This window comes from Neophocaena asiaeorientalis, unplaced genomic scaffold (assembly GCF_003031525.2).
Source record: "Neophocaena asiaeorientalis asiaeorientalis breed wild unplaced genomic scaffold, Neophocaena_asiaeorientalis_V1.1 scaffold45, whole genome shotgun sequence".
In the NCBI taxonomy this organism is placed as follows: domain Eukaryota; kingdom Metazoa; phylum Chordata; class Mammalia; order Artiodactyla; family Phocoenidae; genus Neophocaena; species Neophocaena asiaeorientalis.
Genome location: NW_020174642.1, coordinates 10686966 through 10712080, shown reverse-complemented (window position 1 = coordinate 10712080; position 25115 = coordinate 10686966). Strand labels below are relative to the sequence as shown.

General features: G+C 48.9%; 1 protein-coding gene and 1 long non-coding RNA gene across 7 annotated transcripts in view; one reads left to right on the top strand and one right to left on the bottom strand.

Annotated features, from left to right (window-relative positions):
* The window catches only part of LOC112408541 (uncharacterized), a 17507-nt gene extending 13953 nt beyond the window's left edge, over positions 1-3554 (top strand). For 3 of the 5 annotated variants that reach the window (XR_003004955.1, XR_003004954.1, XR_003004958.1), the window contains 2 exons: positions 59-175; positions 2003-3554. This is a non-coding gene — a long non-coding RNA (uncharacterized LOC112408541). The remainder of the gene's footprint in view (positions 1-58; positions 176-2002) is intronic. The other 2 variants (XR_003004957.1, XR_003004956.1) reach the window with 2 other exon arrangements.
* Positions 3555-13403: 9849 nt separating this feature from the next.
* Positions 13404-23662, bottom strand: NDUFV3 (NADH:ubiquinone oxidoreductase subunit V3). 2 transcript variants are annotated; one of them, XM_024758276.1, is made up of 4 exons: positions 23529-23662; positions 22187-22307; positions 16142-17236; positions 13404-13647 (listed from the first exon to the last, which is right to left on the bottom strand). In XM_024758276.1, exons 1-4 carry the CDS (start codon positions 23580-23582, stop codon positions 13484-13486), a joined length of 1434 nt encoding a protein of 477 aa, XP_024614044.1. In that variant the 5' UTR covers positions 23583-23662; the 3' UTR covers positions 13404-13483. The 2 variants fall into 2 exon arrangements, with proteins under 2 accessions (XP_024614044.1, XP_024614045.1); XM_024758277.1 differs by lacking the exon at positions 16142-17236.
* Between the last annotated feature and the right edge of the window lie 1453 nt (positions 23663-25115).

Here is a 25115-nt window from a genome sequence, read left to right as displayed (position 1 = left end):
TTCAATCACAAGATCAGAGTTCAATCATGCGTATGTAACAAACCCCTAATAACTCCAGGCGCTGGAAACTCAGATGGGCGTCTGGATCACGTGGCTGTGCTGATGGGTGGAGGGCGCACCCAAGGGCCCTCCCGGACCTCACCTGTAGTCATCGGGACCTGCTTTCCTGAGTTCTGTGAGTCATTCTGGCGAGCGATGGAACTGGAGGGGGTGCCGGGAACCCCCAAATTTGTAGCCAGTTGGTCAGAAGCACGAGGGGCCTGGAACCCCCGAAGTGCAGCTGGTGTCCGGAGTGAGGACGGTCTTGTGGGGGGCCGTGTCCTCAACCTGCAGGGTCTGTGCTGAGCCCGGAGCTGGTGTCAGAGTCGTACTGCTCACCCCAGCGCACTCGCCTTGGGCCCAGGCGCCTGGTCCAGATCTGTCCTGCGACCACCCCCAGATCTCAACATGGCACCCCGGGGGCCTGGGGGCCACGCCCTAAGAGGAGGCAGTACCTCCAGCCTCACCGCGAGCGCAGGGAAGGGCCAGCTGCCCTAACGTTTCCCCCCAGTCGCCGCTTCGTGTACGTTTGGGAACGGACCAGTTGTAGTAGATTTTGTTATCGAATAACACACGTCGTTGATGCTCAAATATAGAAGCAAACAAAAATATAGACGCCGATAAATGAAAATACCCCCAGTGTCCCCATGGGCTGTCGCCGTGCCCTGGAAGAGGTGCCCTTTTCAGGGGAGAAGGGGGAAGCCGGCCCGGTTCCCGCAGGGAAGGCGGGGATGCTGCACCCGCCCCCCACCCTCCCCCTGCCCCCTCCTGCTCTGTGCCCTGAGGGGCCATTGCACTGGCTGCCCCCAGGATCCTCCGCTGGCTCCCGGGTGGGCTGGCCGATGTGGCCACCTTCAGAAGGCAGAGGGTCGGCAGAAAGCGCGCGGTCATGCCTGGGTCACCGTGGGTGCAGGGTCCTCGACCGCTGTCACAGCCCCAGGCATCCGCCTGCCTCCCCGGTTCTGGGACCGCCCCTCCCCTGGCCTCCCTCTGGGGGCTCTCAGCTCTCGATAACCAACCCCATGTGAGGAACCAGCGGTGCCTCGTCCCTTGGCCCCAGCTCGCAGCCAGTGCCCGCAGGAAGTGTCCTCAGATGACTGGGACTGTGTCCCGCTGGGAACAGGGAGGGGGCAGCAGAAAGCAGCCTACGCCCCGTGGGAGCAGCCGCCATCCGCCCAGCACTGAGGGTCATGGTGGGGAAGCCCGGGTGGTTCTGGTCCGACCAGGTTGGGGTGAGAGGGGGCAGGCCCGCAAAGGTCACTGAGCACAGAGGGCAGAGGGCAGGTACCCTAGGCTGGCAGACCCTCTGTGCGGCGGGGACGGGGAGGCCCCTCCTCCATCGTGGGCCTGGGGTCTCCCCAGTGTCAGACGTGGGAGACCCGCCTCATGGGCCGACAGCAGCAAACGCTGGAGAGGCCGGGATACCTGCACCCTGGTGTCTCAGGTTGTCACAGGACCAGGAGATGGCAAAGGTGCTACCAGGGCAACACGGGCCCTCCAGCCTCTCTTGGATGCTCCAGAGCGGAGTTTCTCAACGTCTGGTCCAGTCCCACCTGCCTCTCAGTCACTGAGCATTTGTCTAAAGTGCGGACCGTTGGTGCTGAGCCCCAGGAAACCCCCCTGCCCCACACGACTTAGATAAGTCCGCGCTTCCTCACGACCCCCGTAGGACTCGCAGAAGATGCCCCTTTTTTTTTCTAGAAGATGCCCTTTTACACACAGGCCCTCCAATGTCCCGTTCTCTGTCTTGTGAAGGGTGGGCTGAGATTAGAATTGTCCCTGTGAAACCAGCTGGACACAGAGACCAACATTTCCGTTCAGCGAACTGAGCCGTCTCTTGATGGCCCTGCCTGTAAAGCCCAAGGCAGGCCCCCTCCGCTGAGAAGCTCTGATCTCGGGCGTCCCCTTACCTCAGCAGCCTGAATAAAATCGATTTCCACTCTCGTTTGTTTTGTCCCCGCAGCTCCACCCTGGGCCCAGGAGTCACCGGCGCCCTTGGGCGATTCCTACGGGGTCAAGTTTGAGCAGCTCAGCCCTAGAGGCAGCAGCATCAGAGCATCTTGAGGGCTACACGGTCCGACCTCAGACAGACACTGTGCACGGCCAGGTGAGGGGCACGCGAGCATCCGGCTGGGGGGTCCGCTCTCCAGATGCAGGTCTGTCCTCGGACTCGTGTTCACAGGCCTCTCTGATCTGCTCCAGGGGACAAAAATCAGACTTTGTAAATAGAAACTGATTTCAGTAAGTAAATCAACGGTAAGCATTTTGGGGTCAAAACAGCCTCTTCACTCCCCAGGGACCCAGACGTCTCTCCCCACCAGGTCCTCCCCATGCAGCCTACTGACAACGAGTGATCTCCCTGGGAGTATCCCAAGGACTGTGCTGGCCGCCAGGTGCTTTGGCACAGATTCCTCTCTGAGTCAGAGCCCGAGGCCGTTAGCGCTGGGGAACAGCTGCGAGGGCCACGCCTCCTCGAGCCATTTGAAAATTTTATGATGAATAAAAACGATCCATGACACAGACTTATGCATTATATATTAGCCTAATACCTCTACAATTACACCACCAACAGTCTTCTGTTGTACACATATTTTCCTAAGGACGCTCCAACTCCAATAGTAAAACGTTGACTATCCAGTGACACTACATAAAATTTCCTCCTTCTGTGTTGTCAAATCCTTAATAACAATGACAAGTCTAACATTCAGTGAAAGGAGGAGAGCGAGGTGGGAACCCCAGGAATGCTAAAAGTGTGGAAAAGAGAATTATGCGTTTTAGATTAAATAACCAAAAGACTGAGCAGAAATACAGGGTCAAAGGATGCTGAAAAATTAACCTTAAATATGGTTCAAGCACCTCAAGCACTTTAAGCTGTCCCCTGCGTGCAGGTGACCTTCGTTTGCAGCAGTACACCTGGTGATGCCATCACGATGCTTTAAAGGACCCGGTGGCACAGTGAGAACGGGGAAGGTGGGACCTGAAAGCCACGAGCCAGAGAAGGACCTGCTTAACTATTACATTTCAAATGGATAAGCAACAAGGTCCTGCTGTAGAGCACAGGGAACTATATCCAATCTCCTGGGATAAACCGTCATGGAAAAGAATGTGAAAAGGGATGTGTATATAAGTGTAACTGAGTCACTTTGCTGTACAGCAGAAATTAACACAACATTTTAAATCAACTATACTTCAATGAAATACATTTTTTAAAAAAAGAAAGAAAAGGATCTGCTTGGAGGACCACGAGGCCCAGGCTGGAGCTCGTCCTGCCCACAAACCTCTCTGTGCGGTGCGCACACATTGACTCTGTCCAGATCCATCTCCTTCCCTTCCCGGTCGCCATCTCAGGTAGGACGGCCAGGTCGCCAGCGCCCAAGTGAGGTTTCAGCAATGCCTTTCCCCCTTTCCGTTTCTCGTTAACTCTGTCATTTAACAATTCACTCTGAAGGGCTTCCCTGGTGGCGCAGTGGTTAAGAGTCCGCGTGCCAATGCAGGGGCCACGGGTTCGAGTCCTGAACCAGGAAGATCCCACATGTCACGGAGCAACTAAGCCCGTGAGTCACAACTACTGAGCCCACGCGCCTAGAGCCCGTGCTCCGCAACAAGAGAAGCCCCCACAATGAGAGACCCCTGCACCGCAACGAAGAGTAGCCCCCACTCGCCGCAACTAGAGAGAGCCCACGTGGAGCAACGAAGACCCAGTGTAGACAAAAATAAATAAATTAAAAAAAAAGAAATCTCAGCTTAAAAAAAAAAAAATTCGCTCTGAAAACAGCTTCTGGTGGCATGAAGCTTTGTCTATTTCCATGCAATAAACCCACATTTTAATTTCATGCCAGAGCATCCTTTCTTTTCTGATTTCTCCCTATGCTGGCAGCAGCGACTGGCCATATGCTCCGAGGGAGACCGTGTTTTCCTTTGGCTTCCCCCAGCTGGCTCGGAGCAGAGGATGATGTATTTTAAGCCCCACGCTTTAAAAACCTTGGCAAGGCTTCTGATGAACTAAAGACATCAAGATATACTTGTAACCTGGCCTCCGAGTAGTTTGGATTTTGTAGGGTTTTAACACCAGTGCTTAAAAGAGAGAAAAAAGGACTGGGGGAGCCCAGGCGACAGGTCGGACTCCATCCCTCGAGGGCTGGTCCTGCTCCGGGGCGGGGCTGGCATCCCAGGACAGAGCGTGGTGGTCCAGGAAGCCGCTCCGTGGCCCTCAGAGCCTGGAGGCAGCCCTTGCCAAGGGGATGGAGGTGGTCGGTTGGCCTCGACCCCCTAAGAAAGTGCAAAGAAGCTTCTCTCCAGGCTGCCCAAGTTTGCCCCCTTAATGTGTTTGCCGGGTTGCCTGTTTTAGACGTTCGACTGGCACGGCTATGCCTGGCCATCCATATTCTGTCCCTGATTTGTTGCACCCATTACATCCCTGCTCAGCTGGGGATTCAGCAGGCGGGGTCAACAGAAGAAACAGCTTCAACCTCAACTGGTAAAAAGAGTTGCTTCTTTCTTTCTTTCTTTAAAAATTTTTTTCCAAAGATTTAAAATTTTATTTTTGAGTATGTAATAAGTTCACATACTTCAAAAATCCAAATGGATGAAAGGAACATACGTGGAGAATTTGTGTTCCAACCCACGTCTCCATCTGTCACAGGCATAGTTCTAACATGGACCTAATCATTCATGCTGCCCTAGTATCTGTTTTGTGGAAGGTCCTCTCCTTGAGTGTGGGTAGACCTTGCTTAACCAGGTCCCGAGCAGCCCACTTTCTGGGACACCCATTTCCGTCCTCACCCTCTGCCCGGCCGAGGTACCCCACCACCCAGCCCCGCAGTGGCCGAGGAGCTGATTCGGTTTTACTGTTTCATTTCCAATATTACTTAGGTTAATACTTGATTTGTAAGTGTCAAACCCGGTATAAATGGAAGGTATTTTAATATGCGCTGGGCAGCAGGGACTGCTCGGGGCACAGGGCATGGGTGGTTTGGAGGGCAGAGTCTGCACCCTTCACCTTCCCCTGGGTCTTCCTGTGCCCTGATGTCTGGAGAAGCTGTGGTGGGTGCCTGCCCTGTCCATCTCCCCTTTCACCAGCACCCTGTTCCCCCCACAGAAGAAAGGCTGGCTTCTCACTTATCTGGGAGACTGCTCGGATACATCATCCCAGAGATGTTAAAAAAAAAAGAAATCTCCGGGGCACCCCTCAAAGAAACAACTCGCAATGTCAGAGGACACCCCACTAATCAAGGCCCTAGGACTGCAGAGTGGGGCTCCCATCTTCCCTGGGCTTATATGTGTATTTCTGTTATGAACAAAATGTAGCATTAGACACAGACATTTTGGCCTGTGTCACGACGTTGGGTATTTGGGGGGGGGGTGGGCTTGAAAGCAGTGGTCCCATGTAGCTGTGTCCCTTCCACCTCCGATTAGGGAAGAAGGATGAGGGTCCTCAGACAGCAGAGCAGACTCAAAGTCAGACCCCCTCCCCTGGCTCAAGGGTACGACTCCCGGCTTCATCCAGGCGATAACCTTTGGCAGGTCGGAGATGGATTTGCGGGATGCAGGGGCACCTGCTGCACGTTTCCCACAAGGAAGTGTGTGGTGAGTGCTCTCACTAACTGGGGTTCAGCTGCACAGTTTTCATGATTTCAAGGAGGCGGGGAGAAGTCCTCACTTCTGACAGATCAAGGTAACATCCTCAAGTAAAAGAAACAGATACCGGAGAAAACTGAATGTTTCACGTGTTCTCCAGACTTGGGAAAACAGTCACTGATTTTTGCCGAAAGGTAACTGGTTACTATAAATCCACACTCTTTTATTTTTCTTTTTGACATGGGGCAATCTTGCCTACTCTCACTCACTCCTGCCTGCACGAAAGTGTGTGTTATATTTAAATGAGCTTAATGGGAAGTGCTGAGGCTTTTGCGTGAAGATGCACTCGGCCATCATCATGGCACGTGTGCAAGCTGGACGCGGCTCCCCCATGGCTAAGGGGACAAGCCTCAGGACCCTCCCGGGAGTAGTGGAGGGGCCGCCACAGTCAGGTGGCGTCAGACTTGCAAAAGGAGGGTATTTGACCACAATCACTTAAGACCACAGGCTCTTGGGACTTCCCTGGAGGTCCAGTGGTTAGGGCTCTGCACTCCCACTGCAGGGGGCACGGGTTCGATCCCTGATCAGGGAACTAAGATCCCATGTGCCAAAAAAAACCAAAACCAAACCACAGCCTCTTTCCACTCCAGGGTCCTCCATCACTTTCCCCTCCTGGCCGGCTTGGAGTGGCTGTCGGGGCACACTTTGTCTGGGTTTAGAGACATGTCTATGGGTTCACACCGACTTCCGGTGTGGCCGAGCTACTGAGAGCTGTCTGCCGTGGGCACGGCCTCCGGGGACACTCCTGCTTCCCACCGAGCCGACCCGCCAGGCACGCAGATGTGAAGGTGGTGACCAGAGGGGAGACTGCAGTGGGAGCGTCACGGACATGTGCTATGACCATGTCCCATGACCGTGAACATGTAGCATGCTTACAAACATGTGATGTGAACGTGAGCTGTGACCACGTCCTGCGAGGTTTGGCAGCAGCGGTAGGTGGGGAAGGAGGAGAAGCAAGTTTTTGTTTTTGTCTTTTTAAACGTTTATTTATTTATTTTGGGCTGCATCGGGTCTTAGTTGCGGCACACATGATCTTCCCTTGTGGCGCACAGGCTTCTCTCCAGTTGTGGCCCATGGGCTCTGGAGCATGTGGGCTCAGTAATTGCAGCGCACAGGTTAGTTGCCCCACAGGCATGTGGGATCCTAGTTCCCGGATCAGGGATTGAACCCAAGTCCCCTGCTTTGGAAGGCAGAGCCTCAACCACTGGACCACCAAGGAAGTCCTGAGAAGCAAAATTTTGAAATGCAGGGAGCCAGAAACTAGTCATGGAAAATTCTTTAAATCATGAAATATGGCATCAGATTTGATTCCCCTCCATACCTAGACGAACAGAACTTCTCTCTGTGGGAAACAAACTCCATAATACAGTACATGCAATCAAACATAGGCCTTGCTTTCTCTTTTTTTTTTTTTTTTACGGTACCCAGGCCTCTCACTGTTGTGGCCTCTCCCTTTGTGGAGCACAGGCTCCGGACGCGCAGGCTCAGCGGCCATGGCTCACGGGCCCAGCCGCTCCGCGGCATGTGGGATCTTCCCGGACCGGGGCACGAACCTGTGTTCCCTGCATCGGCAGGCAGACTCTCAACCACTACGCCACCAGGGAAGCCCGCTTTCTCTTTTTTGATGGGAATCATGTGAAATTATATTGATCAGAATTCCTGTGCTTGAAGCAGTGCTACAAACAGCGAGGATGTCTGTGTGCCGTCACAATTTTTATGTGTCCAGACTAAAAACAAATTTTGATCAACCCTGCAGGTAGAAAGACTGAATTATCTTTCTCTCCTATCAAAATAGTACTATAAAAATGCCATGTGAAGGATTCAAAAAGTATGCAACCAAAAATTATTTATTAACTGCTTGACACATAAAGAGGTATGTCAAGCCATTATCAAAATATGTTATTTTTCTGGATTTTGCGAGGTTTACGGTATCTACCAAATTTTAAAATTTGTAAGCTAGTTTTTCCTCATTCTAAATAATATCACTTTCATACCTAATTTTGAATTCATAATTGTGCATTATTTTTATTTAAGAGCGCTCCATATTCTGTCAGATTTAGGCCCCACAAAACCTGAATCAATCCTCAAGAGTGCGCTATACTTTCTCTTTTTTTTTTCTATTAATTTTCATTGAACCTCTTCTAGCCTTAAGTATTAGTCATTCATGGATATAGGAACTAATTGAAAAAAATAGTTTCAATACAAATCACTAAGAAATACATATCCAGTAAAAACTTACTTTATAAGTTTAGAAATGTTTGTTAAAATTGGACTTTATAAGTAAGTTACTGAGACTTGTAAAAAAATGCTTTAAGAAAAATTAGGTTTTTATTAAGAATACTGTATTTTAAAAACTTTAATGTTTTCAAAAAATTGTTTAAATTTTAAAATATTTTTTTAAAAAATTTAATATTAATTTAAAAAGTCTCTTCTGTACAAGAATCTGTCAGACATAAAAGAACTCATCTGACACTTTCAAAAATAAAAAGCATTAAATTATTAAATTTTAACAGATGGAAAGAAATTGAAGTAAAAGAGGAGTTCCTAAACGTCAGAAACACTTTTTTTTTTTTTTTTCAGAAACACATTTTTTTTCAAGACACACTGGTTCCTAAAAATCCCACTGAATCAAGAAACAGCCCATGTGAGCCCTGCAGAGCCCGGTGGCTGTTCTCCAAGTTTCTGCTCTAGGCCCCAGCTAACTTGCTCTGAAGGTCCAGCTGAGTCACCCTCTCAGGCTTCCCCCCCGACCCCCCTGCCTCCTCCAGACCCCTTGGCTTGTTTGATTCTTCCTTAGTCGGGGTTCCTGACAGTTCCGTTGTCTTGCCAACCTGACCGCGTGCTCTGTCCTAGCTCTGTGCAGAGGGGCTGTGTGTTCAGCCCGGCCCCCTCCGCGCTCTCCAATCCCTGGGTCAGAAGCAAGCTCATTCATCTCCGAGCGCCTGGATTTTACTGCCTAGTTTTTTTCCCACCAAGGGCGTGGGGTGATATGCTGTCTGGAGAAAGGAGTTAGAAGATGGTAGATGTGGGGACAGACGGAAGTGCTATCACCGAAGGCTAGATGTCCAAACACATGGAAAAGAAAGAGAAAAGGAAATGTATTTATTTATTTTTTAATAAATCTATTTATTTATCTGTGGCTGTGTTGGGTCTTCATTGCTGCGTGCGGGCTTTTCTCTATTTGCGGCGAGCAGGGGCTACTCTTCGTTGCGGCGTGCGGGCTTCTCACTGCGGTGGCTTCTCTTGTTGCGGAGCACGGGCTCTAGGCGCGTGGGCTTCAGTAGTTGTGGCACATGGGCTTAGTTGCTCCGCGGCATGTGGGATCTTCCCGGACCAGGGCTCGAACCCGTCTCCCCTGCCTTGGCAGGCAGATTCTTAACCACTGCGCCACCAGGGAAGTCCTGTAAAAGTCTTTTTATTATGAAAGTTCCCAAGGACTTAATAAGTTGCAGAGAACAGAATCGTCAATCACTCAGGCTCAGCAATTATCATTTTCCCATTCTTTTATCATCTCTGCAGCTCAGCCCTTCCCATACTTTTTGTCAGAATATTTCAAACAAATTACCAGTTAAAAAAAAATATAAAACCAGATGGTGAAATTCTTCTCCTACAGGACAGAGCCTGTTGTGGACTGAATGTTTGTGTCCCCCTCAAATTCATATGTTGAAGCCCTAACCCCGGATGTGATGGGAGGAATTAGGACTAGAGAGGCCAGGAGGGTAGGGGGCCCAAGATGGGATTAGTGCCCTTATAAAAAGAGACACCAGAAATCTTACTCTCTGACTCTGCCATGTGAGGACACAGGGAGAAGGCAGACACATGCAAGCCAGGAGGAGGGCTCTCACCAGACGTTGAATCAGCCGGCACCAAGATCTCTTGATCTTGGACGTCCAGCCTCCAGAACTGTGAGACAGTAAATGGGTGTGGTTTAGCCACTGAACCTGCTGCATTTTGCCGTGGCAGGCGGAGGCCTGGCTGCCTGGTTCAGCACCAGCACTTACCACATTAGCAATGCCAAAGGACTTACAGCTTCCTGAAAACACAACGCTCTTCCAGCATCCAGGCCCGTGCATCACACCCCCCATCCCCCGTGCCTCGGAGACCGACCTTCAGGGCTCCCTCCACCAGCTACACCTGCACCGGTGAGTCCCTGGCCCCCTTCCAGCGTTCAGGTGAGACATCACGCCCCACAGAGCCTCCTCTGATGAACGCCCGCCCTCACCTCTTCTCCAGACAGCTGACTCATATCATGAGACTCGGCACGTGGCCTACAATGTGCCTCACATGCCTCCTTTCTCTCTCAGGCTGTGAACTCGGGAGAGGCCGGCGGCCTTTACCATCTGTGAACCCAAGGCCCAGACCCGAGCCCAGCATGGAGCAGACATTTAGACTGATGTTGATTCCAGGCCGGCAAGAGAGAAAACTACTCCCAAAGGAGCATCACTTCGGTGGTTAATATTTTACATCTTAGTCTCTGTTTCAGACCCTTCTAGAATAAAGGCCAGAGGAGGGCGGAGGGAAGGAGGGCAGGGGAGAGGGCAGTAGAGCTGGGGCGCTGAGCACTGGAGAACACCACTTAGCTGGCCTTTCACTGAATCAAATGATCTGTGGCCGCCTCATAACACTGGGGTATTAACACTTAAAACTGCGGCCCTCAGACCAACCCGGCTCTCTGCCTCTTTCTGTAAGGCCCACAGCAAGAATGGTTTTTAACATCTTTAAAGGGTTGAAAAAAAAGAATGAGAGCCGCACTGACTGTATGTGTCAAAGCCAAAAATATTTACCATCCGGCCCATTTCTGGAAAAGCGTGCCACCCCCTGCTTTAACAGACTGAGTCGGTGTGCATCGTTTCTGTCTCATGCAGCCTCCCTGCAGGGTGAGGCACATCGTGCCGTTGGCGAACTCATGTTACAAACCTTTCCCTGCATCCAGCGCGCAGGGAACGGGGCCACGGTCACCCAGCGCTGGGGCTGAGCCAGGAAGCCCCCGAGCACTTTCTTGGGGTGGGAGACAAATAGAACGTACAAACTATCAAAACACAAACCTCGGGCTTGGAAGCAGCATCAGAAAAGCCACACGATAACCTGCTGAGTTTCAGGTTAAGCAGCGGCCAGTAAGCATTAGAACCAGGGTCCACAATAAGCAGGGCCTGGACTTAGGGTCTCTGTACAGCCTCCTGCGGTCCCAGGGTATGTGTTGTAACAGGTGTAAGAGAACCAACATCTAGGAAGATGTCAGAGTTCAGGTGACGTGATGGGAAAAATATAGAAGGAGGTAGAATCATTACCTTATTGAACTCAAAAACATATTAAGCCGGTTTAAAAATCTCACAGAAATGAGAGCAATACTTGTGTTCATGAATCACTTATGGTGTGATTATATGCGTTTTTTCCTGAATACACTCATCAGCTCGGCTTCTGGAAATTCATCTTCAAGAAACAATACAAAATACAAAATGCGTTACATTCACAAAGATGTTTCTGGTAGCGCTCTTTAAAGGAGAACACGGGAAATTACACAAATCCAAAACGCTGCACGTGGCGGGGAAGCACGGTGCTGGCCCCAGATGGAGGACCGGGGGTCTGAAGACAGAGCCACACCTGGTGCTGTTTATCGTGGCCGCGGGAAGCCCTTCCAGGGGGCGGGGCAGAGGGAACCAAACTCCCAGAGACACTGAGAGATGAGCCCAACAGCACTGGTTCCAAGGGAGAGCTTCATGCAACTTAAAATATATTTGGACTGGTTTTTATGTAAAAAGAACTTCAACTCTCCGTGGTGTTAACAGCCCAGGGAAACACACTCCGTGGCATCAGAGTCCATGGCCCCCCCTCACAGCACCACAGAGCACAGGGGTTCTGTGGGCCAGTGTGAGAAGCAAGCTATCCAATGAAAAAAAGCCCCAGAAGGATAGAAAACTGTACATACATTATATGGTCATATCTAAACAAAACCACCACCACCACCAGGAAAACCTGTTCAGTGTTAATAATGGTTGGGTTAGCAGAGGGGATTTTAGGTAATCTTAATATTTTCCATTTTCTTTCTTTTTTCCTTTTTTTTTTGCGGTACGCGGGCCTCTCACTGTTGTGGCCTCTCCCATTGCGGAGCACAGGCTCCGGACGCGCAAGCTCAGCGGCCATGGCTCACGGGCCCAGCCGCTCCGCGGCATGTGGGATCTTCCCGGACCGGGGCACAAACCCGCGTCCCCTGCATGGGCAGGCAGACTCTCAACCACTGCACCAACAGGGAAACCCCGTTTTCTTTCTTTTGGTAATGGGGTTTTAGTGCTATTATAATAAAAAATGTGATTAGAGGAATCTTGCAGAGTTGCTAAGCCTCCAGGGTGGTAACAAAGTCTGAGACATATGATCACGATATTAGTTTTCAACACCATGTTTTCGGTCCTGGTATCCTTACTTGGACTCATTTTAAGAAATGCAGGATTACAGAAATGTGAGTCAGAAGTTATAACACCCTGTACTGTTTGCTATAAATTGACTAGAGGCCAAGAACCAGAATTGAAATGAAATAAGGCCCACGAGTTTGGGCACATAAACATGAGGGAAGTGTGAGAACAGGCAAACCAGGAAACGTCCCCGGTGTGCAGACGGACATTCTGCTTCGGGGGGGGACGCGAGGCCCCAACAGATGGGTGCAGTCTCTCAGCCCAGCAACACCTCATCTGGATTTGTTACTTCTCAGAACGGACTGTTTATTCCGGCCTCACAGGGGCCTGGTGCAGGCACCGAGTGACACACGGGAGCCTGCTCACACAGCGCACGTCCCCAAGCCTGGGTAATGTTCCCGCAAATGACAAGAGTTATTCGGCCAACCCAGAAGCGCTCTGTGGCTAAATGAGCTCAGTCTGCCGGGCCACCTGGGAACCCAGCTGCTGCTGGACCCTATACGACCTTCACCTATCTGTAATGCCACCGCTCGAAACTTCCCCGAGTTTACATCCCATGCCTAATTTAAGTGAGCAAAAGAATTCCGATCCTTCTGATAATAAAATGCCATAATTTAGTAATTTCTTTGCAATGCAGCCGGTAGTTAAAATGTGTAAAACTCCTATTTCCAATTCATCAAGAACTAGGTCTACCAAATAAGAAGGCCCTGCTGCCCCTATCAACACCTTGCTGGTGAACCAGAAAACGCTGAACTGACCAGGGGTCCAGCACAGCAGAATCACAGAGGGAAAGCACCTGCAATTCTCTAATTGTGTGGGTCTGTCCAGTGACCCATACTTTATAATTAAGGAAAAATTCCCGGACTTCTCTGGTGGCGCAGCGGTTAAGAATCCGCCTGCCAGTGCAGGCGACACAGGTTCAAACCCTCGTCCAGGAAGATCCCACATGCCGCGGAGTAGCTAAGCCCATGCGCCACAACTACTGGGCCTGAGCTCTAGACCCCACGAGCCACAACTACTGAAGCCCGTGCTCTAGAGCCTGTGCTCTGCAACAAGAGAAGCCACCGCAGTGAGAAGCCTGCACGCCGCAACGAAGAGTAGCCCCCACTTGCTACAACTAGAGAAAGCCTGTGCACAGCAACGAAGACCCAACACAGCCAGAAATAATTAATTAAAAAAAATTTTAATTAAAAAAAAGAGAAAAATTCCCTGCATATAGATGCATCTAAACACATGGTGAATAAATCATCAGCAGGACTGCTGCCAATTCACAACTCACTATGAAAGGTGCGGAAGGGAAAGCAATCCTACACACCAGGCCTCATGACCACTGAGTGGGTTTTATTTTCGCACGCAAGAATGCAGAAAGACACGGAAAGGTTAACCTTTAAACTGAGCTCTCAGTGGCGAGGTGACTCTCGTCCTGAGGAGGGCTGAGGCATCCTGAACTTCAAGAGCTCCAGGTTTAGGTCCAAGAAGGTGTACGTGCTGTAGTCATGATGCTGGAGATTCTTGTAGGTGGTGTTGTCAAATGGCTCAGCGGGGGTGGCGGCCAGCGGGGACTCTGCGGGGGAAACAGCGCAGGTGAGGATCCGAGAGGGAGGGAGCTTCTGAGTGAGTCAGCGCACACTCTCACACACACACACACACACACTCACATACCAAGCATTCTACGTGAACCTTTCCTGAATGCACTGTCTACTTAGAAAAGCCCATAAAGCAAGTGTCTTCAAAAGCAAAATAAATTAGCTGAAAATTTATACTAAAACATATAGCCTCAATAATGTAAGTGGAATAGCTTTTACAACGTGCCTTAACATCTTAACTTTGTATACCTCTAGCCTTGAAAATGCCAAGAACAGTTATGGAGGGACTTTCAGGTCATTTAAAGATGCAAAAAAAAAGCAGATCTATTAAAAAATGTCTCTAATAGAAATAAACCATTCACAGAAGAGAAATTTAAAAGCAGAAACTAAGTGAGCCTTTTAGGTCTCTAAACGCAAGGAAATTAGATAAAGCCCAGTGGTTTTCATAATGACAGTTAAGGGGAGCTGGAAATGAGGTGTGTAGTTTCTGTTTAACTTTTTTTGAAGAAGCTGTTGGTATACTTTAGATTCACAGACTAAGAAATACTTAGCCTTATTTCTCTAAGTGGAAAAAAGAATTAAAATCCACACACCTACGCAACTGGTGATCTTAGAACTCAGAGCATGGATGAAGCAAAAGACACCCAGCTCTCCTGCAACATGACACGCGACACGATGGAGGCACAGCGAAGCTGGCGTGGGGTGACGGCTCAGCCTGGTTAAGTTCTTACTGACCCTAAACCACTGCCGTCGGGACTCTGGCCACTCCTACTCAGGCGGCACAAAAAATAGCTACAGTTTTCCACTATTTGGATTCATACCTAAAGTTCTGGCTTTCATTTTTTTGGTTGTATTAAAATAAATGATGTCTTATTTAAAGACGTGACATCTTTCCAATCTCAACACGCAGAGTATCTTCGAAGTGGTACAGGGACATCCCAAGCAGATGCACTCTTACAGCCCAGGTGGGGAAGGTGCTGACTGGAGGGAACGAGGGTCTGGAGAACTCTTGTCCAACACGAATCCCCCCGGAGGGCCGGGAGCCATGCAGCTGGGCTGGGAGAGCTACGAAGTCGGCCCCCCTGTAGACGCTGCCCCTGCAAGTGAGCTGCACTCCTGGGCAGTGTCTTTGGCCCCTGAAGGGCAAAGAGAATACTGGAAAAATAACACAACCATGAAAAAGTAGGGGCAAATTGTTTTCAAAAAGACTGCAGTCTGAAAACCCCCAATTCTCTATGTTATCATCCTGAAGGTTTTACAAATTTACAGCAGAATGACTAACACAGCAGCATCAGGAAAGTGGTTCTTGACGTCTGGAGAAGACTGGCAGGGGCTGGCACTTCGCACATTTATGAAAGAGAAGATGGAGAGGGAAGAAAACACATCAATCCCGTCAACATAGTGCAACCCATAAGTATAATTACAGGTAATGTAAATTAGGCAAGGGGGAGGGCTTTAAAAAGAAGAGAGCAAACAGGAAGGAGCAGGGTTTGTCAGTGATGCGTTTTCAAGAGCCACAGATCCTAAGACAGGAGACCTGCTTTACAGTTTTGCCATGATCCACCTAGCGCACACTGCATTTTATGAAGTTCAAAGCGCAAGAAAATGGTAAAATAATAGGAATAAAGTTTCTCTTTAAAAATTTAGGGTAGCAGGGCTTCCCTGGTGTGGCAGTGATTGAGAGTCCGCCTGCCGAGGCAGGGGATACGGGTTCGTGACCCGGTCTGGGAAGATCCCACATGCTGCGGAGCGGCTAGGCCCGTGAGCCATGGCCGCTGAGCCTGAGCGTCCGGGGCCTGTGCTCCGCAACGGGAGAGGCCGCAACAGTGAGAGGCTCGCGTACCGCAAAAAAAAAAAAAGAAAAAAGAAAGAAGAAAAAAATGTAGGGTAGCAAAAAAGCCCTTCATAAAAATTCAATATAGAAAAAGCAGCCCGTTGTGCTCTTTAGGAGCAGGAACTGTCTGGTGTAAATTAGACTCGTGCATTTCATGGCTGCCTTCATGTCACGGCTTTACTCCCTAAAATGCGATTTTCCCTTAGGCATAAAGATGCTGAAAGCCACAGCCTGTCTGGCTCACCTGAAGACCATCAGTACAGCTGGAACTATCGCTCCTCCCCCGTGGGAGTTTAACAGGACAGCCCCCCTCCACTCAGTGACATGCTCTGCAGGTTCAAGAAATGAACACTTAAACACCCTCAAAAGTTAAGGGTGCCTATTTTCACAAGTTACACTGGTTAAGGGACAGTCCAAGAGTGCCAAGGGCATACTCTTCCACTGTGATATAAATTTGAAATGTTTCAGGGATTTTTATCCGTAACTAACATATATCCCTCAGCTTATCTGAGACAGGGCTATAGGCCGTATTCCTATTGCAGAATCTGATCGAGCGTAAGGCTTCTTCAGATCACACAGCTCTTCAGTCTCACCCACCACCACAGGACAAGAGCTCTCGGCCCCAAGTCAAGGTATACCCTGCGTGCTGTCCTGGCCTTCCATCTGAGCTGCTGGGTCCTCGATGACTCCACCCTTTTCCTCAAGCTTTAGGACCGCTGTCTTTTCATCACAAACGTCTTTATTGTGAACAGGGACTGGCTTCACATTACTCGCTGGTAACTGATCTTCCAAAATCTCTCCCTTGGCCTTCAGGATTCCTTCTGCTACTCGCTTTCCCAGATCTTCTTTTCGGAACAGGGAAAGAGCCACCTCCCCATCAGGCTCTGGTACTTGTTTTTCCAAAAGCCTTTCCTTGGTCTCCGGAGTCGCTGGCAGCCGTCTTCCTGCTCTGGTTTCCGCAGACTGAGTGGGCGCTGGGCTGCCACGCGGCCGCGTGGATAATCCTGGTTTCGTCCGGTCAGATAAGGTTTTTGTAATTTCCAGTGGCTTCTGGCTTTCCTTAGCCATTCCATTTGATGTAGATACTTTCTGCCATTGTTTTTCCTTTACATCTTGCTCCATAAACTTTTCACCTGCGTGTGACTTGGGTGCTGTGGTTTTTGGTTTGGGGTCTTTTCTGTCCTCTGATGGTTGACGGGAGGCCCCTTTCTTCTTTGCCCCGTGGGGCCTCTGTGCAGAGACGAGGTCCGGATGCGGCTGCCGTGATACACTCTTCTCTTGTGCAGGTATTTCAATTTGGGGGGCCCCACCTGCAGAGGAATGGGAGGCCTGTGCTACGGGAAACCCTCCTCTGAGTTTGCTCTTTGCCTGAGGACCCGCTTCTGAGCTGTCACCCTCCTCATCTGACTCGGAATCAGAGGAGCTGGACGAAGATGAAGACGAAGATGAGTCATCTGTCCCTTTCCTGCCCTGCTGGGTTCCTTCTGAATCAGAACCCTGTTTTCTGAATGGAGGTGCAACTTTCTGAGGAAACTCTACCAAAGTCTTTCTTGGCAAAAACTTCAGAACCCCTTGGTCTGTGAGCGGCATGCTGGCATCGGGGTTAGGGCCAGCTAGCACCCTGCCTTGCTTCACAACTGGTGGGGAAGAAGTGGGTGAAGGTACGTTTTTAGACAATTCATCTGCTGTTGGGGTGGCTAGCTGCTGGCCCCTCTCCTTTGGCTCCACTACATCTAGGAAATGGCATAAAGAGGAAGATTATTTTTAATATTTAGTAAAACAGTGAAAATTCACCAAGGCCACAGACATTTCATTACATATCACTTTGTTATTGATAATATCTTCAACATAATCATCTTAGGAACTGTTCCGTCGAAACCCATTCTTAAGCGAAAGGCAAGCCACACAAGACAGAGAACAGTAAAAAACGCAGATGTTTTTCTTGGTGGCTGAAACTTTTTAAGATGGGATTTTTACCAATAGAAGTAACAATCTTGTCTCCATTTTTTGCATCGAGAGCTGCTGGATGGTAATTTTTTAAGCTACTATTTTCATCTAAATTTAAGATAAACTATAATATAAAGGTATTTTCAGATGATGAAGTTTTAGAAATGTATCATTTCTTAAATCCCTAAAAAAATTGGTGCACCTCAAATATTTTTAAAAATTACCCGTATTGTATGAACTTGAACTTTCTGAGCAAAACAGCAAAGCAGAAGTAGAGACAGTGGCCTGGTTTGGGTCTGGGGTGCGCATATGCATGAGTCTAAGAGTGGGAGATCAGACTGAGGGCGTAATGTGACTCAAGTGAAGGTGCCGGAGAGGATGGAAGTCCTGCAAAATCCTATCATTTGGGGATCTCCTCTGCCAAGGAAAAGTATTCCAAGACCAGAAAAGTCTAAAATAATTTAGTATCATATGTATCATTGGAAACAATGAGTTTTAAGCTGTTACAAAAAGATGCTGATATAAAAGTCTTAGACTTTGTAGAGTCAGTTACAAAAGAAAATGAAAGCCTGCCACAGTACATTCATGAGAGCTCATTTCATTCAGGTTTCTCAGGTGCTAAATCTTTTTTAACCATACAGATTAGAAGAAAAATACAGGATAAGTGTTTACAAATTAAAATTACTTTTCAAATCTAAAGCAAAACTTATAAAGTATATTTCAGATGAGCAAACTCTAAATGCATTCCTTACTTTCAAGTCTAGGAGTCTACTTTATACTAAAAAGTATACTACTTCTTTAAAGTGGAAAAAAATGTATTTCTAACTTTACCATCTTACTGGTATCCAAAAAAGTTTCTAATTGTTTTCTGAGCTCAGGAACTCTCTCTCTCTCTCTAAAACAGAATGATAGAAAATGGTCAAAGAAAACTGAGGAATAACCAGAAATAATGAGAAATGGGCCAGAGAGAGGTTAATGGACAGTGTAAGAGGATATGACTGAACAGCTGGAGCAGTGGGTCACTGCTTTAAAAACCATCTTTCCCCCCCCCCCCCCCCCCCCGCCATGCCGTCTGATTCTGTGGCCGTGTGCCACCCCAGAATCTGCATTCTGCTACAGGAGCAGAACAGAGCTCCAGGATCGTGTTAAACATAAAACCACGGCAAAGGCGTGCGCGTGCGCTTGAACTCGTCTTTCTAAACCATACCTGATATAGCCCAGAAGTTCCTATAAGCAATGGGTAACACAGGCTGGTCTACGAACCCTGCTAGCTTGCTCACCTGTATCATTAATACACTTCTACGCTGAGCATGAATTTTCCAAGTGTGAAAAATTAACTTAAAATAAGGCTTATTTTAGATAGGCTGCTATCTAATTATGCCTCGATCTTCTAAAATTTATTGTGGAGATTTTTAAAACTGTAAATAAGTTATTAAATCGTTAGAGTTTATCACCTATTGAAAACAGGAAGAAAACTTCAAATGATATAGTTTATTTTGTTTGAAAAAGGAAACTTGTCTTATTTAATGTTATAAGAACATTAATGTTCTAAAATATCTTTTATTCAGGCTTAGTTATTGGGACAATTCCATGGAAAGGCTCATAGAATAAGCCTCAGTGGCATATTTGCTTTTTATTAAGAGCCAACCTCTGACCTGCTGCAGCACAGGCCCAGCGTCCTCTGTGACTCAGCAGGAAGCCTGCCACGACGATCTGTGGCTGCCACCAGTGACCTCTGTGCCAAAGTGCCAGTGTGGACACCACACCTGCATTCACAGTGCAGGATGTCACCTGGAGACACAACCATCGGGTACAGGAACAATGGCTCTCATTTTGAATATAAGTATGACTTTACCTGTTTGTTTTCATGAAACCTCTTGCGTGTCTAGAGGCGGGATGCCTGCATACTCTGAAAACGTTTTAGTTTCAGTGTGACTTTCCTTGAAAGATAAATATACGAAAACACAAAGCTACTTAAATAAGACTAGCCATGGAGACACCCCTCCCAGCACAAGAGGGGGGCTTTCAGGGACGGTTTCGAACCCTCAGAGACCATCACAACCCACGTAAATAAAGGTCTACGAACACTAGTGACAGCGCAGAGACAGGAGCTCTCTTATTGCTTCTCTGTCTCCTCTCAATTTGAATTTCCTGAATTTCTTTCCTGCTCATTGAAAAGCAAGGGAGGGCATGACCTTCAACTTTTTAGTAGTCCCCTACTGAAAGGAAAAATGCCTTTGGTGTTTGAAACAGGTCAGCAGCCTTACAATACCACCACATCTTGTCAGTGGGTCACAAAACTAATTTCAGACACGAAGCACATTGAGAAACAAAGGTGCATTTCAACAGGATGTGAAGGAATAGTTATTCAAATTCTGTATGGTAACTAAAACCTCTTTTTACATGTTTTTTACTATTAAAAAAAGTTTTGTTTTTTTTTTTTGGTTTTGGTTTTAATGAACATGCGAGAACTGAGACTTTTTTCAGAGGCAAGACAGCACATTGCTTATAAATATGGGCTGTGGGGCCTTACTGCCTGGGCTCAGACTGGGCTCCACTACCGACATCTGTGTGACCTTGGGCAGCTCAGGAGTCCCCCGCCCACTTTCTCATCTATAACCCAGGGATACTAACGGTACCTTCTCACGGGGTGTGGAGGGGAGATACGGGGTGTGGTGGGGAGATACGGAGTGCTTAAAACAGTGCCTAGCAACGCTGGTTAGAATTAAATACATCAAACCCCTATTTCCGGAGATTCCTTGTTTCTCAAACTGGAACAGGGGCTTGAAGCAGATAATGAACTTTGGCTTCCTGAAAGAGTCTTTAGAAAGCCACATAGGAGTTATCCCGTCAATGGTTGATTACTGATTATTGCAAAATTCAGCCTAGTGATGGAATTCACCAGAACATCAAAGCTGGCAAGCCGGGCAGCTGTGCAGGGGAGGCATCCACTTGGAGACCCGGATTCTGATGTCTGTGCCCGCAGTGCTGGCAGCTCCCCTCAGGAAGGAAGCGTGGGCTACGATGAGCTGCGCCCCAGGTGGAACAATGGAGAGCGTGTTCACCCCAGATGCAGATCCCCAGACTAGATGTGAGCGCTCAGGCCCCCGTCTGCATGCAGGGAACTTTCCCTCGAGCTTCCAAAACCACCCACAGTGGCAATGCGCCACTGGCAGGCCAAAGCATTTCTGTATCTTACACTCACCAATCACTGACACTTCGGGAGAAATACTGAGGCCTGCACATGTTGACTTAGAAGCATCATTTCTTTTTCTTCATGGAGGGACTGTAATTATTTTTTAAATTCTGAGATACAAACATAATGTGCATTAAAGACGGTGTAGCTCTAAAAACTGTCCTCCCACCTGACGGCACATACACATGACACGCCGGTTGTCAGTCTCACATCGACCAGGCCAAGACTGGCGCACTGATCCCGCTGGGCACGGAGGAACTCCGAGGGCGGCACGGCCTGCCACGCCCAGAGGCAGAAGCTACATGAGCCCGAGGCCAACTCCCAGCTCGGTGTTCCCTTCTCGTAACTGCACCCCAAACCGCCACAGGATGAAGTATCCCATTTCTACTCATATGCAGAAGCATGTTTGTAAAAAGGGGGATCTTTGGAAAAAAGAAGAGTCCTTATGTTTAAGATACCTGTTTAGAAACGTACAGATGAAAATGAAAATGGAATTCTGGCTTTAAAAACACAGCAGGCACAGGACAGAAAACAAGCTCCTGCTGAACTCGGACGGGGGCGCGTAGACACCACAGGGAGGGTACACCTGCTCAGCGTGGACGGATGGCGTGTGAAAGGCAGTGGGTGGCTGGCTCTCTCAACAGCGCGCGGACGTTTTATAGGCTGCCCACGTCTCCGTGGGCAGATGAACGGGGACTAAACAGAAGTGTCTACACGCTTTTCAAGCATTCAAACTCAGTAAATGATATTTTGATGAAAACAAGACAAACTCCAATTATCCTTCTAAACCCCACACAGTCAAAGCTTTATAAAGAGACTGTATATATCATATGCATATATTAAGAGTTAACTAGGGTTTCATCAGTTAAGACTAAATGCAGTGGACCTGGATTATAACCAGGTTCACACTGCTGCGTTTCCTGCTCTCCTCCTATGAGGATATACTACACTGGATTCAGGGGAAAGAGTCAAAACTGGTGATAAAAGTCAAAATGACTGTGGACAGAGCTGGAAGCAGATTAGAATCACGCTTCACCAGAGTCATAATGGAAGGCGGCACCTACTCCTAACTCTCTCTCCACAGTCGTAAAAGGATGCCTGCAATCCTGGGCTATGACCAAGCAAAGCCTGGGAGACTACGGATAAGTCCCAGAGACACTGAAAAGTCACAATCAGGGAAGAAAAAAAAGGAGGGGTTCACAGCTGCTTCACGGGAGTATGGGATCGGTATTAGGGCCACCTAAATGCCACAGAGCCTGCATACTCCGCATCCCGTTGCCATCCGTGGAGTTTGGCATTTAGAAAATACAGAGAGAACAGTTCAGGGCTAATCGTTGAGTTCAGCCTTAACAGAGTTAACTGTTATGTTACTGATGTGTTTGGTCTAAAGCCTGTTACAGATCCTATGTCCGATTATAACCTGGACACTGCTAGAAACAAAGAGTCCAATTATGTAGCTAGTAAACTCCTTTTCCTGCTTGGGAAGCTGAGTGATTTACTCTGTATTCTGTCTCCCTTATGACGACCACTAAAATCTTACTTTTTGGTGGACTTTGCTTCTTGGGATTCGGTGGCAATCCCTTTTCATTCTTTCCTGATTCTGCAGAGAGAGAAACTGTAGAAGCAAGTCCTCGAAACACTCCTGCTTCTAGGAGCACAGTCTGACAAAAGAATGGCACAAATACGAATATTTTAGAGTAATACCGTTTTTAACAGCTATTACGACATGAAAACTATGTATTATTATGACATATAAATGCTTTGCATACATATGGCATATTTCTAACAGTTATTACAATTCTCTTAATCTATGTGTATTATGGAAATTTGGGAAAATACTAAAAAAGCTGCAAGAAAAAAACACCTGAGTTCAAGGACAGTCACTATTAACATTCGGGTATTTCTCCAACCACTTTCTCCTGAGCGTACTGTTTTGTACTCTCCAATTACCTATCAACCTACAAAATACTGATTCTTTTCATAAAATGTTTTCTTGTACTTAGAATATAAAGTAGAAGCACTATCTAGCCATGAAAAATAATGTAGATGAATAATAGTTGCTTCAAAACTGCCTACCATGTATCATAAGTGGAAAGCATTTTACAGACCGTTAATTCACTCAGCATACATTTACTAAGGCCTGCTATGTGCTGGGCACTGTCCCAGATGCTGGACACAGGAGAGAGGTGCCTACAGCCCATGTACGAGAGTGAAACATTTGCTTCTTATGGTTATGACGTCAGCACGTGTGTATATGTATACATGAAAGCTAAAACAAAAATGAACTGGGACTAGATATGCAGAGGTAAACAGTGGCCTCTCTGACAACAGATCTCCCCTCCAACCATCTGTGCTTTATTTTGCCACGAATAGTTCTTGCTTTTGTAATAAAAGCCCCTTTTAATTTTAAAGATAGTGAAGGGGACTTCGCTTTTCCTATATGGAAAACGCCCTTCTTTCTTCCTTTTTTTTCACAGATGAGGTAACCTAAGCTGGCTTCACATGGCTGCCTCGTAAGTTACCGGGTCAACCAGGTGCCTGAAAGTGCCCTCATTTCCTCGCGGGTTAAATAAGCAGTAGAGACACTGTCCTCAAGGGTTCGGACAGGGCTCGGCGCGGGGCACCAGCGGCCCCCACGCCTGTCGGAGGCCCGGACCGCACACCGGAGGTTCCCGGTGATCCAGCACCAGAGGGAGCGGTGGCCGGGGTCGCCGGGACCCTCGCCGCTCCCCGGGCCCGGCCCCCGACCCGGCGTCCTCTCCTCGGCCCAGGAAATGGGGTCAGAGGCGTCCCCGGACGGCTGGAGGTGACCGTTAGGGCCGCGGCCCTCGCCCCGCCCTCCGCGGGCTCCCGGGAGCCGGCCCGGCCCGGCCCCCCTTTACCTTCAGCCCCCCGGCTAGTCCTTGCCGCAGCAGAAACGAGGCCGCCATGGCCATGACGGGGGCGCGGACCGAGGAACAGGCCGGGCGGAAGAAGGTCACACCTAACCGACGCGGCCGCAGCGCGCCCTCTGCCACCTGAGGGCCCGCCCCCTAGGATGAAGGCGCCAATCACAGGCAGGGACAGGGCGGGGCGGGGCTCCGGCTGCTGCGCGCGCACCACCGCCGAGGTCCTGCGCGCGCATCCTGGCGGCCTCCAGGCTCCCCGCGCTGCGCCTCGAGGCCACGCCCCCGGGAAGAGCCACCAATCACTGGCGGTTGGGGCCCGCGGACCCGGACGGCGGGGCGGCCTGGGCGCTGGGTCACCGAAGTGATCATTGTGGGTGCCATTTCCTGTACTCCGTCCGGAGTGGTCACCTGTGGTCACCCTGCAGGGCAGCCTCAGGTGGGACCGTGGACGCTCTTTTGGCCTGTGACCGCACTAGTCCCGTAGCCAAACAGATCAGAAGTGCAAGCTTTAGTTTACTTGAGTGTTTATAACTTGCGGTGCAGACTCCCCCCAAGTTAGGCATAGACATGGAGTAGGTGTAGTTAGTTATTGGCTTCCTTCTGCCCCATTGATCGTGCCTTCAATCCCCACTCTTGCCCATGCCCGGTGCCGGGAAGCATTCCAACCAAGAGGCGCATACCCACACCTCAACTCGACCCGGGAGAGGCCCCCCACCTTGGCTAAGGCTGGAGACTCATACGAGTGCCAGATAAATGGGTAAAACAGATACCCCGTGAAACCGTGCCCCATAGGGTTAAAAAAAAAGCATCCGCATAGGATTAACAGAAACTGGTGACTAACAGAAATACCTGAGCTTGTCTGACAGAACAGCAGCTAAAGGAACAGCTCGCTAAAAACTCTGCTTCTAACCTGCCTTCACTGACCAAGCTCACCTTAATTACTTTTGACTCCTTAGTCACGCCTATAGATAACACCTCTGACCTATGGGTCACTGTAGTAATGGAGACTTTAGTGGTTTTTCAAGAACTTCAGTGGTTTTTCAATGACCACTTCGGTGACCCAGCGCCCAGGAACTTGGGGTGGGCTCCTGTCCAGTTCAAGCCGGCTAAGACTGGTTGGGATCACCAACCCTAAAACTGGGCCCGTGCCAGGTGTCGGACAAATGACCTTTTGAGATCAGAGGATGGAAAACTCCACCCTCAGATCATGCTAATCAGGAGGAACAGATGTCACCGTGAGCGATTTTAGTACTTTTCTAGATATTTGGCTCATAACATCTGCTGCAAATCTCTAACTATCTGAGGGCCTGTTCTGCCAGTTTCTCCCAGAGCACAGAGGGCCTCATTCCTGATGTCCACCCTGAGCTCCTTTCAGGGGGTGTTGAAGGTGAGCGGCTGCAGTGGTGGATGACCTCATCTTTGTAGAGGCAGATGGCAAGTGACAATTTGTAGCTGGCACCAGCACCTAAGCCTGGGGGGAGCAGGACTTCCTTGGACGCTGCTGCAGTCAGGTGGGGAGGTTAAGCAGGCCTACACGACATTTGGCCAAAAGGAACAGAAGCAACAGTGCCAAGTGCAAGA